Raw genomic sequence first — 13,931 nt, forward strand, 5'->3', positions numbered from 1 at the left:
AGTTCAGCCCTGCACCCTGTTGTGACAAGCATCTGGCTTCTTGTGATGGTAGTCATGTGAAAGTAGAACTTAGTCACAGTGATCAAGAACGTGCTGGTCTGTTTTGAGGTGCTGTGCTGAGGTCAGAGCATCTTGGTGCCATCACATGTTGGTGGGTTACTCCCTCAGTGCTGCCGTTAAATGCTGCTTTTGCTGGTTTTGGTTCAAGCTACACAGAAAGCTTCTAACATGGTAAATCCTCTGGGAAATCTGACTGCTGATCTCCCCTGAGTAAAACCAGGAGCTCACCACAAAAAAAAAAAAAAAAAAAAGAGCTTACAAATAAGTTGTATTTTTCCTGTGATCAGGATATTTATCTTGTTGCAAGGTCAAATTTTAACTGAGTTAAATAGGAAAATGATTATTCTGGATGTCCAAAACTGCATTGGAAAAAGATGAGGAATACTTTTTGTTCTGAATGAATAAGGTAGGTTGATTAATGTTAACCTTTAGGGACTTATTCTAATTGCCGTCTAGACATAAGGAATATTGAAATCCTGGGTACTTGGAATATCTTGCTTCGGCACCTCAGAAATGCCTGGTTTTGAAGTCTTGATATACTAATCTCAGAAGTTACTTATTTCTTTAACTGCTTTGTTTATCTCTTTACAACAGAGATCAAATAAATTCTTTGTTTAAACACAGTTCAGGTAGCTTTCCCTCTACTTAAATCCCCCTTTTTCCTGTTACAGCATCCTGTCACAGATCAGGGTTTAAAGTGCTACAGGTTTTCTTTATTTTGCTGTTTATGTTTTTTTAATTAATCATTGTACAAGGTACTATATGAATATTGAATCTATGTACATCCTACGCTGTGAATGCGAAGAAACAAACACCCAACAGAGCCAAATTTGCACAAGGTGTATCTGCTTAGTGATACATTTGCATGTGTTTCACAATGTGTGTGTATTGGTACATAGAGGAAATCTTTGACAAGTCCATTTAGTTACTCTTCTAGTTTTCTTTTTGGATTTTCACGTGCTCACAATAGGAACTAATCCTCTCTTCCTTTAAGCTTTGCATTTCTGGTTATGCACTGCACGATAAGGGGTTTGAGTTCTGTTTCTAGGAACTTAAAATGTCCCATGAGACTTCTGACAAGTTACTCATGTCCTGTGCCTTAAGTTCCCCATCTATTATAAGCTGCCTTAACAGGTACCAGTTTGGACTCTCCCTTTACAAACAGAGCTGGTGTATGATTACTGAGATTAATTTCTTAGGACTTGTGTGCTGTGAATGTGAGATATTGTATTTTGAGATACAGAAACATTTTGGGGGTTAAAGGTGAGAATAATGATGAGTACTGTGACAGAGGAATCCCTCATCTATGATTTCTAACCAATTTTAAAGTTATTTCAGGTAGGTTTTCGCATTTCACGAGTATGTGGCTGAAACAACAGAGCCTGTAAGAGGAAAATCTGTGGTTGAAATGGTAGACGAAGGAAGTAGGTCATAAGTCATCTTCTGGTGTGTTTGATAACAGTTTTTGATAGAGCCATTTTCAAAACCTTGGCTAGAGCCCAAAGATACAGGCTGCATGTGTAAGCATCACAGTTAGGCAGTAAGTTTAACAAAAAGTTGATGAGTAAAGTATATTCATGGAAGGCAGAACTGAAAGGTGTTTTATGAAATGATACTAGAAACAAATTAGTGTGGCGTTACAGTTGTTTTTTTAGCGTTTTTGGTTGAGCAGTTGTACTGTTTCCTTAGAGATTTACTAAAATCCATCTTGCAGAACTCAAAAAAGGTGAAGTTTGATATAAACGTGTGTTCTACTTTCGTGTCTAATGGAAACAAGGGTCCCTAGCCTACTTCTGTATTCTTAAGATGCACTTAGTTTTACAAAGATCTGGCACTTCCCCTTTTTAAATGAATGTTCTTGTACTGTAAATAGATTAAAAATTATAGTACTTACTAACATTTTGTGTTGTCTGTTTTCTTGTAGTCAGTCATTGTGCCTGTTCACAACAGCGAATGTTGGCTGGATGAATGCTTAAAGTCAGTTTGGGAACAGGATTTTAAACAAACCATGGAGCTGTCAATCTTTAATGATGCCAGTAAGGTACGTCTCAGACCCTGCTTAAAATACTGGCTAAATAAGTATTGTCTGCGATAGGAGTTTTTACTTTGGATTATGGTTGGTTTACCATGCAAGTTAGAATGGCTGCATCTGTGTTACTGTTTTTTCTAGGATGGTTCAGCTGAAATCATTGCAAAATGGAAGATTAAGTTGGAAGATGCTGGTGTTCCAGTAATTGTTGGTAGTAATGATTCAGCTCAGCCTCGAGGAGGTATGTAACATAGCAGTGTCTTCTTTTGTAAATGACTTTTTTTGAGAGGTATGTGGTTATGGTAGACATCTGTTTTTTACTTTGAAAAGTATCTTGGTAGCCCATTTGCATTGTGATGGGGAAAAAAATACCACCACATTTCTTTCCAGATTTCCATGTTCAAAAGCTTATTCTAATTTAGAATTTGGCCCTGTTGTTTTTTGGCTTTGTAGGATTTGTTTATATGTCCAGGAAAGAAGAACTTGGCTTGATACTTGTGCTCTACTCAGCGAAAGAATTTTGTTTAATTGTAGTGTACACAATGTTGTTAATGCTTACAGCTTTACTGTGGCTTTCTGATATCTGATTTGTCTTCAAAGGATGTGTTTTAAGAAAAAAAAGACAGACAAGATCTCTTTAAAAGCCATTTAAAAAGTAAATATTCTTCAGGATTGTAGAACTGGCCCTAAAAATGTGAAATAAAGGACCCAAAGAGCAAAGTTACATGGAAAAGTTTCTTTTCTTTTTGAATCTCAATCCTGATTCCGAACCACTTGAGCAATCTTCCTCTTTTTGAGGTTATACACCCATCACTACAAGTAAGTAGTGATTTTGTTTTAATTTAATTACAAGTTATAGACTTTATTCACGGCGGCTGTGTTACATAATGTGAAGATTGCAGGTTTCTACTGTTGCCATTGCAAAACTGCTGATTTAAAACAGGGTTAAATTCACGATCCAAGCCAATTGTGGAGTTTTGCAATTGGCCTGTAAATAACCATCGAGTTGAATTATGAAGTACTTTGCTGTAGAATGAATATACAGATGGTGGGATATGAACTGTGAAACTTTTGTATTTCTTATTTTAAATCTCATTCTCTTTTTGTTAGAATTGGAAGATAAACCAGCAGTTGGTTTTATGAAGGGGCAGAGGGGAGCTGGTGATCTAAAAAGCTAAGCAGGCTGTGATTTTTTTTCAGCAGAAAAGTCAAAGAATAATACAGAAGGCTGTTAATTATGGTAGGTAGGGAAGCTGGTAGCAGTGCTTTTGTTAACACCTTTTGTTACATATTTTCAAATTTAACAAAATATTTTCTATCTCTAGTTATTGTTCCAAATTAATTCATTAGTAATGTGTGTGATCTACTTGTCAGTTTTCCTAGTGTGATATGTTGACAGTAATTTCTGGCAATACTCTGAAGTCAGTTCACCTTTGGACTGAAACAAAGTTGGAGTTGTGAACTACAATGACGATCCCGTGCCATTAAAAAGAGATGTCAGATTAGTTTACGTTTTAACACGTATTTGCCAGTGTTAGCACAGCCAAAACCTGAACAAGTCTTTAAGAAATCGTAGGGTGGGGGGAGGGCACAGCTGTGAGCACAGTTTTAAATAATAGTATGAAATGCTTTTTTATTTTTTTATTTAAAAAACAAAAAAAAAACAGGCTTATTCATGTGGAAGTCAACCTCAGGTCACCATTAGAATGAGGACATCTTTTCTTCTTGGTTGTTACATTTTAGGAGCAGGTTACTTGAAATCCATAGTATTTGTTTGCTTTCAGTGATTTACTTTTATTATGTTAAGGGCTAGTTACAACTGTAAGGAGTCTTTCCTTTAATAGAAGATGCTTTACTACAGAAACAATGTACTAGTCAGGCTTCACATCTTCAACTATTTACACAAGATTAGGATTTATTTCTGATTCTTTTCGAACATGTAAAAGAAAAGGGGGGACGGAGGAAAAAAGAAAGGGTCACTTGCCTAAAAAAAAAGGAAACCTTTTTCTTTCCAAGAGTAAGGAATGTTAATATCTCACTGAGGCTTAAGTTTTTACGGTTGTAACCATGGTAACAGGCTCTTTTCACCAAGTAAGCAGGCCTTACAAAACTCAGAGACCTGGCACAAACATTTGATTTTCTTCAGTAGAGTAATATTAAAGAAATTCTTTCCCTCATGCCAAACATAGAGTTCATTGTGGAGAACACTTTTTAATATCTGGTTTCTTCTACAGGGGGCCATACAGCTCATTTTAAGAATCTTTACAATATGCACATTTTCTTCTCCTTCCCTAAAAGTTACCATCTAGTGTGAGAAAAGCTTTAGGGCAACTTCTGTCCTTATCTTAATAATAACTTTTCTTTCTAACTTTTTCTCACAATGTATATTTAATATGTCATTATTTTGTTTGATTAGAAGATCTGGGGTATTTCAGACAGCTCTCACAGTTGTCACCTTGTGGTTGTCTTTGAGTCTCCTTCACTTTTTTAATTGATTCAGAGCAATTCATTAGTATTTATCCTGAGGACAGTTGAAATGATGGGGTATTTTGAAATGCAGGATAGCGATGGAAATCCAGGCTGTTTTACAGCTGTTAATGGTATATCCGAGTATTGATTGACGTTGAGCAAATTTAGTTATATCCTGTACTTTTTCTTTAGTAAGATCCTCTGCAGTAATAGGGTTTCTGTTGCTTGGCATGTTCAAACCTGCTAACTTGCATCAGTTGTTTCCTGCTAAAAGTGCTGGTGCCAGGGCTCAGCACTGCTGTTGTGTTGGGTTCTGACTTTGCCAGCTGCCTTTTTTTCTGCCAAAAGAAAAGAGAATGAGAGTAACTGTATATAAGTATTAAGTATTCATACGTGTATAAAAGGCTGTTTCTAAGTACACTGTAAGATATCAATCCAAGAAACCTATAGAGAAGTTAAAGTGACTAAGTAGTCTCCACAAGGTGAGGATTAAAATAATCAAAGTACTTAAGAATAAAACAGTTATAAGGAAGAGCCTTTATCTCTATGGTTGTGTTGGCAGTTGATATAATGTTCCTTTGAAGCAGTAAGCAATGCAGTAATAAGTCTTTTTCTCAGTAAACTCAGCAAAATAGCCAAGGAGCTCGTGAATTAAATTAATTGAACCTTTGAGCCCAGCTAAATTTGTTTCCTGAGCAAATTTGAAGCTGTATCATATAATTTACATAAGACTGACTCTTTTTCAAATGCAAAAATCGGGCATTTTAGAAGTGATAATGTTTAAAATTACCCCACTCTGAGTGGTGGTGAGACTTTCAAGCTTTATCTTTCTAGTTTTCCCATTAAAGAATTAAAAAAAAAAACGTACCCTCAACGGTATTATATATACTCAAGTTTTTGTATTTGCTTGTTACATACAAAGTATGCAACATGGAACAGAACTTTATCTTCGATTTGTTACGATCAGATTTGAGCACCTGTATACTCAGCCTTCTTTTTCAGCAGTACTGGGTATGAGATCTGGGTAGCTGGGCTCATCAAGATAAATATTATTTATTGTCTGTTTTGGGAGGGGTAGTAAAAGTCTAATTCTGCTTATTGGTAGGATTTTAACACATGTGGTTGATAACCACACAGAGAGTAATACTGAAATGAGTATATATTTAGCTATTTTAAAGTTACCTGGTTTTAATATGGGGAAAAAAAAAAATCATATTTTTCCTAATACTGATTTTCTTGTTTTCTTTAACCTGTTCAGAACTGCAGTAATTAAAATAAAATAAAAAATCCAAAGCCACATAATTTTATATTTGTTTTCTCAACAGTTGGATTTGCTAAAAATCAAGCAATAATGCAAAGCTCAGGAACCTATCTCTGCTTTCTGGATTCAGTAAGTTAATTCATTTTATTTAATTCCATTTTCTCAATAAGATTCTTTCATTCTTTGTAGTGTATCGGTTGGTTTGCCATAGATACAAGCTCTTGAAAGGTGTTTGGGTGTTAAATACATTTGTAACCCTACCGTTGTCTTCCAAAGTGTAGGAAGCCTTATATCATTGTTTGATTCTATGGGATTTCACAAGAAGTTGTGTGCAGAGTTGTGTAAAGTTGCTATTTAGGTGTCTTTAGGATTTTTGCTTTCCCATATGCTTTAGAAAGTGGCATAGATGAGAAACTAAGAGCTAATCTGCTGGGGTTTTGGTGCAGAATTGGAGATGCCTTGCCTCCCATCTTGAATATATTTTTTTCCCCATCCTTTGTTGGGCTCCTTCAGTGAACCCATTCAGTTCACTCACCTGCAGATAACTATCTGACTTTATGCAGTATGATATGCAGTGAAGGGTTTCACAAATATGCATAGCTGATCTGAGGAGCGGTGCCGTGTGGCTTGGATCAGGCAAGAAGAGCAAGACCTTTAAGACTCACTGATCTCATGTAATTTCACCTGAAGATTAATTCTTACCTCTGAATTGATTGTGGTTTAGGAGGGAATGGTTGCTGGAAGTGTAGGTTTTCAGATAGACTATGAGTTAACATTATGATTGACTTTGCCCATTAGAAAGTGTCATGATCTTTTTCATGAGAGCAGGGATGCAAATTCTACAGCCTTATAACCACACAGGTTTTAATTTGGGTACTCTTTCAGGCTCTGTTTGTTGTACCAGCTGGGTAGAAAGGCTTTTTTGATTGTTGAAATTTTGTGAATTAATCAATGTACTACTTCAAGATATGGCTAATCACTGCTGTGTTTCTTTTGACTCAAGGCAATGTGGCAGAAGTTTCTTGTCTTTTAAGAGGTTTAACAGGTTTTGCTGTTGGTTTTTCTCACTTGTATTTTTTCTTTTATTAAACTATTACTATGTTTATCTGCTCAGTTTTCTTTTTTAAAGTGTTTGAGTTTGTCCTGGTTTCTCATTGATAGTGTTTTACACAGCATACTTAATGTTTGAATACCACTTTATGAAGAGTTGAGCTTTGAGATGCTGCATTTGATACATACTGGTTTGTCAGAAAACAAAAACTGAGCATGCATTGAACACATGGGACTCAGAATGACTTATGTGAATCAATGGGTGTTTGGGTCAGGTTCGAGCACATCAAAAAGAAGTGCTTTGTATTCGGTGCTGAGTGTCAGTGTCTGCTTTGTAAACAAATTATTGTGAGGAAATAAGAGTGTGAAATCCACTGATCTGTTTTTGATTACCTGATTCTCCAAATAGTAAAAACGTGTGGGTACTATAAATTTTGCCATGGAGTATTTTAAGTGATGGCAAGTTTGTTAATATGAATAAACTCTGTATCCATATCTTTTTGTTTTGCTTCAGGTAGGCACAGTTCCCAGCACCAGTTTAATTTGCACGGATGGTTCCACAGATTTAACTTTCCTATGCTATGTATTGCTGAGGCTGTTTTATATGTAATATGAGGAAAAAATAGACCTTAACTTTGATTTGCAGAGTTCAGGCACTCCAGGATTTGGCAGAGACCACGTTGCATGGAGTGTTGTAGGAAGTACCCAGGATGGGTTGTGTAAGTACTTATGTTGTTGGAAGTTAGTTGTAATCTGTGTATGCACAAGTGAGAAATCAGCTCTGTATTCTTGTCCCCTGGAGCTTTTGATCTTTTGTCTCAAAATTGTCTAAAATAATTTACAGAGGTAAATTTTTTTGCTAATTCTTTCTTTTCAGTCCAGATAGATGTAGTTGTTGTTTGCAGATCATTAATAGTAAGCTAGAAAATGAAATTATTTAAATGATTTCTATGAATCTCGTCAGAATTCCTAATTTATTTGCCTTATGGTGTTTGTACAGTACTCACCTTTATGCTGCTGTGTTGTTTTTTTTCTACTTGCTGACTGGCCGTGCAGGACAGGAATCTATTACATCTGTTACGAAATCCAATCAGCAGTAGTTTTGAATTTCTGCAAGATTATTCTAAGTTTGTTTCAGATAATTAGGACTTACTCAAAGTGATTTGATTGAGAATTTTATGTATTCCAATATGGATAAGCACTGAAGAAAGTACCAAGCCTTTGCGTTTCACATTTCTATAACTGCTGTAGATCTAGAGGCTTCAAAATAAAAGTCATTCTGAGCTACCAGGAGCCTAATTTTGGTACAAAGAAATAATAAACAATTGACTTCAGTGTTTTTTGTACTGTTTTTCCTTGTGGTGACCATTGTTTGCTGAAAACAGGTCAGAAGAAATAAAACTCATGTGGAAACTGCTACAAGTCTGAAAGTTGCTCAATATTTTGACCGTAGTCAGAGAACGTTGTGATCATAGCCAAAACACAGATGTTGCCAGCTGTTTAATAGCTCCGCTTCTACACGCCACCTACCTTCTTCATTTCAGTTACCAATGCAGTGTCAGGCTCCATAGGGAGGAATGTTGACATCAGCCGTTTGGAACGCACTGCCGTAATGCCAAAGAATTGACCTTCAGATACAGCAATAATTGCAGGCTTGGTGTAGGTGGATGTGGAAAGAAATAGGCTGTATCAATAGTCTGCATACATCTCATATAGGTGGTGAAAAATATTGTCTCTCCTTGTGCATTCATTTCACTTATGCGTCTTTGGGAGTACTGGCTCCAGGGAAATGGTCTCCCCTGCCATTCCAGCTGGAGTCAAGCTGCTTGTGTTATGTCTCTCAACACAGATTTGCGAGGACAACAAATTGGGAAGAAATGTGGGGGGAAAAAAGGTTACAGAGCTCAGAACTGTCAGAATTTGATCAGCCTATTCTAGTATGAAGTGGCAGCTGTTTGACTAATAGCTATTATGGAGTTTCGTTGCTGTAGCTGTTGTTACAGATTTCACTTCTAAACTACCGAGGCCTTTTTCCCACCAGTGAATTAGAAAACGTGAAGATACTTAACAAATTGTGCTTATTGTACTCGCAGAAAATCTTGGTCATGATGACAATAGAATTCACTCGTTATGCTAATACATTTCACAGTTAGTTTTCCTCCTCTTCAAGTTATCTGTGGCTGTTTTATCTACCAGTTGCATTTTATCATGGTGTTAGTTTGTCAGCTCTTTGGTGGTTACCATTTTTGCTATAAACATTCAGTTTGCTTTAGCACTGCAAGAGGGTTATACCAAAAATTCATTGATCTGAATTTCTGTGTTCACTGATGCTCGAACATACCCATACATCTATAAAAACCTGTTTATTTAAAGAGAACATACTTGCATTAGATTCTAAGAAATGTTTCAGTCTTCTGTTATTTCAGGTTTATTCACTGTTAGAGGATTGTTGACTGCTTAAGAAATATAAACATGTCTTCTTATTTGACCTGCAGTATTTCTGGCCTAGTCATGTTAATTTGAGTCCTCATAGGAAGATTTTAATTAATTTTATACTGATGGAATGTGTTACTCAGGTGCTCAAGGTCACCAAATTCGTCCTCTCATATAGGTCTTCCAGTTGCCAGAATAAAAGGGTGCACCATAAATTCAGCTTCTTAAACTTGCATTTCTTTGTTGCTTTTTTTTTCCCCTCTCACTTTAATTCAGAAGCAGAACAGTTGTGTGTTTTTTCACAGCCCTTGGTTTTGGTTTTACAAAGGAAATATGTGTTGTACAGTTGTATGTTTTATTTCACTTTCTGCAGTGGAATTAAAAAACCTTCAATGGAAAATTATCAAGTTATCAGTGTGGATTTCCGTGTGGTCTAGACGGCCTGCCTGGTTGAAGAGGCCAGTGAATGTTTATCGTTTGGATTTACTCAGTATGATTAAAGAAGGACATACTTGAAGCAACAACAGCTTTGAATGATATCCTTTAGCTTGGATTATGGACTTAATTTCCTTTTCTTCAACTAAACATATGAATAAAGTAAAACAAAACAACTAGCTCAATGTAAATTATTCGTGTTTATAATTGTAATTGTGCGTGCCTCTGGATGGAAGGAAAACAGCCCAGCTGATAGCTGTAAACGGAGCTTTTCTGATCCTGCAGCATCTGCAAGTGGTGTAGACAGGAGTGAGCCAGCGTTCTACAGAAGGGATGGATATGTTTGATAGGAATGTGAGCAGTCAGAATGTCTGTCTGACTGAAAGGTGATGGAGATCACAGCCTCACACTGGCAGAAACACATCTGGGCTTGTTTAGAAATCCCTGCTGGCTTTTCATGTGAAATGAAGTTCTTTTCATTCTCCCATCCTTCAGCAAATTGTTTCCCTGCTCGGAATGGTGGGCACTGGGAAACAGGAAACATGTTTGTCATCATCAAAATACGTACAAATTCTGGGTTATTTTCAGTGCCTAATGTTGCATTCTGTTTGTATTGCTGTATTTATTACTCTTTTACCTGTGTGGCATTGTTTGCATTGCACATGCCTGTGTACCTATGTGGCTGAAAGTAAATCCAGATGTTAGGTAAGGCTTCTAAAACTTTTTCTACAAAGTTTGGTGGAGAAACTAATTATTTTTTATTTTCCTATCCTATTGCAAAGATGTATTTTGTGACTTAAATATGTATCTATTCAGTCTTCCCTACTCACACACACTTAGCAGACAGAACCAGACTGAATATATCTTGCTTTTTCTGGATGTAGCCTATTTTTCTAAACAAATTAAATATACCTCTGCACTTAGGTAAGATTTGATTATTTTTTGCTATTTTTGTCTGATGTGACATTAGTGACAAATATCTTGAAAAATGTTGGTGGTATTATTATTATTTGTGATTACATAGCACACAACTGGATAAAATATTTGAATGTTTAGTTGTCTTTTACTAAAGTTGCTGGACAAATTGTTTTCCTCCTCCTTCCACAAACTCAGGCATAGCAAAACTAAACTTCAGTGCATTTTATGTGTAAAACTGTTAATGAATAAAGAAACACAGTCTTTTTATTTTTCTTTTAAGGATAAAGGTCATTCTGGGTAAAAGTTCATCATTTTCAAGCATTAGAGAACAAAAATGTATTATTTTTTTTAAAGGGCATTTTTCTTTCTTTTTTTTTTTTTTGGTTCTAGTTTTCCCTTTTAAGCTGGATGTTACAGGAAGTGATGATCTCGATGATAACCTAAGACCCAGTTCTATAGTCTTATTAGTTTTGCCACTAGGGTTTGAATGCCGTAGTGTTTTGTTAGGGGGAACCAGACCTTTGCTGTCAAGTTGTCTGCTCAAAAAAGCATAACATTGACCTGTTGGCTGAATAGAACATTTGAATTTGGTTTGAATGATGTAAGTCAAGTAAGTTACTTTTCATCTTTGTGTATACATGAGTTGTGGAAATTGATCTGCTGGATCGCACACGTTGGAATATTTTGGCAAGAGAGCCTACGTTGTGTATTGTAAGAGACATAAATGACCTCATTCTATGCATTTTAATTCCTTTCTTATGGATGGATTTTTGCATTGTTGCTTTGTAGGGATGTAAGATGACATCTGAGAGAATTAATTCTGAAGGTAGTAAACAAAGTTCAGTGAAAATATAACTATATTGTGTATGAAAAACACATTTCAATTATGTGTAGTTTACAAAGAAATACGATTATTGTTCTTACAGGGATCGGATGTATGTTTTAATGTAACATTTACTTAATGAATTCTTGATACATTAGAATACAAAACCCTTTTGTCAAAGTTTTGAAGTAACTGATGTGTCTTTCTGTTCCCTTTACATAGAGGTTGAAAAATCAGATTTTCCCATGTGTTGGCTTTAAGAATGGTTAACATCTCCGATATTTATTACTAAACTTGTCTTAAATGCAGCATACGGACTGATTGCTTTTGACAATCCATCTCTCCTTGCTTGCATGCTGTGAGAATCAGTTTCAATATTACGTTGTTTTATCTTTAACCTTGATTTGTATTAAATTGTTGGATCTTATTCTGTTACTTTTAACCACCATATGAGAAAGCCGGAGTTGATACTCAGATGGAAGAAATATGAAACCAAAATGGAAAAGAATGTACGTATTCAGGAGATTAAATTTAGGGAGGAAAATTTGTGTTACAATTGGTTATTTTAATAGACTAAAGCCAGAGTACAGAAAATATATAATTTTAGAGAGATTTCTCCTATCTGTTCAAAGAAGGATTTGAAGTTTATTAAGTTCTTTCAAGGTAACCCATCTGGTCTTGTGTAGATAAAGCAGACCTTTATGCTGCAAGTGAAAGAAGCATAAACTGCAAATTTATATCTCGATAGCATTTCAAAGCCAAATCATACTGATGTGTTTTGTGTGTGTATCTTGGGGGTTCAATTGCGTTTGCTTAGAATTTCATAATTTCACAAATACTATTTTTTGTGCTTATAAAATATCTTGTACTGGAAGATCTAGAGGCAGAGGTCCTGTACTTAACAATGAAACTGTACAGCCCAGACTGCAAAGGATGCCTCTGAAGAAAGAATATGAAGAACATTTTGAGTTGAGAATGCTATTAGCTGTATCTGTTCTATTTGTGTGTATATTTTATAAGTGGTTTACTTCTTGTTTGCTGACTGGCACTGATGAAGTTAGATGCAAATGTGTTATTTCTGTGTTTGAAAGAAACCAAGCAATGGTTACAATGACCTTCATATTTGTTCCATTTGTAGGCCTAAGTACAAGCCAGTAAAATGATGTTGATTTAACAGCATATTCTAATGTGTGTCTGAATACTGTACTATGATGCTTTTTCTATTCAGTAACAATGTGCTATTTATTTCAGGATGATGTGATGATGCCACAGCGGGTCAGACTGCAGCACGAAGCTGCCATTCAACACCCAAACAGTGTGAGTACTTTCTTGTGTATTTTTGTGCTTTTCTTTTACAGAACGCTGGACATATCTTGAAAAGGAGATGAAAATTTTGCAGCAGGGCTGGTGGAGGCAAAGCAATACCCAGTGTATTCCTCTCCTTAATCCTTGCACTGCATTGTATCTTTGAACAACTTCTGTTTGTTCTTGTTGTTTAGTAAATCAAATGTCATTATGGCAGTGATATTCTTTTTCAAATAAGTACAAAGGTTTTCCCTGTGTATGTAGCTTTAAAAAAGAATGGCTTTTTTTGGTAGGACTTCATTAGGTAATGTGAAACATTACCCCCAAAATGGGCTACAGGTATGGCTTAACTATTTTAGATGTTTAAGAAACTGTGAGGAATGTATGGGTTGTTATCCTTAATAAGCTAGCCTACAGTTAAAATGATGTTTTTCCCTATGACTGACTGCAAAAGGTTAGGTAGAGTGCCATTTTATTCTTGTGAATTGAACACTCAAAAATAATTGGTGAGTGAACTGGCTTATTACCTGTGTGGTTTTTATATTATTTCGATTTCTGTATTATGTTCTCCATACCTGAAAATAATAAAAATGACTTTCAGTGCCAATTACTTTGTCGGTGCTGCTGACATAAATTCCCATATAAACTTGAAGTCTGACTTTGTATTCCTGTCAACAGTGTTTGCCAAAAAGTGGCATAAGTAAAGAAAATTTCACAAGATATTCAGGCTGTGTGCAAGGCATTTCTGGCAATGAAAGGTCACTTGACCCCTGTCAAGAAGGCATTTTCTGCAGGTCTCCTAACAAAACAGGCAATTTTCAGGTTATCACCATCTAGGAATGAAAGGTCTTTCAAACTTTTTCTCCCAGACACACTTACTTCAAAGTAGAGATTACTGTGGTTGTTTCAGCTAAGAAATGCTTGCCAAACAACCTGCTGGTTAGTGGTGGGATGTGTACCTGCTCCTTGGAACACCTGTGTTGTGTCTCTTGTGAAATATGATAACCCTTTCAATGTAATTTATGAAATTATAGTTTTAGTAGCGCCTGAGAAGCAGTTAACCTTGTTTGTACTATGAACATAATAAAAAAATACATGGAAGGTTGTTTTTGTTCTGATATGAATCAGTTAATTTACTTCTGTAGTGA

The 13,931-nt window shown here is 35.8% G+C and overlaps 1 protein-coding gene across 8 annotated transcripts in view; it reads left to right on the forward strand.

Moving 5' to 3' along the window:
* Window positions 1-13,931, forward strand: part of B3GNTL1 (UDP-GlcNAc:betaGal beta-1,3-N-acetylglucosaminyltransferase like 1) — a 98,382-nt gene that overhangs the window by 3,029 nt on the left and 81,422 nt on the right. For all 8 annotated transcript variants that reach the window (XM_015879847.2, XM_015879848.2, XM_015879846.2 and 5 more), the window contains exons 2-5: window positions 1,985-2,101; window positions 2,231-2,330; window positions 5,884-5,948; window positions 12,730-12,795. In XM_015879847.2, the coding sequence (XP_015735333.1) occupies window positions 1,985-2,101; window positions 2,231-2,330; window positions 5,884-5,948; window positions 12,730-12,795 (348 nt within the window). The remainder of the gene's footprint in view (window positions 1-1,984; window positions 2,102-2,230; window positions 2,331-5,883; window positions 5,949-12,729; window positions 12,796-13,931) is intronic.

The sequence above is a fragment of the Coturnix japonica genome, chromosome 18, assembly GCF_001577835.2.
Source record: "Coturnix japonica isolate 7356 chromosome 18, Coturnix japonica 2.1, whole genome shotgun sequence".
Classification (NCBI taxonomy): domain Eukaryota; kingdom Metazoa; phylum Chordata; class Aves; order Galliformes; family Phasianidae; genus Coturnix; species Coturnix japonica.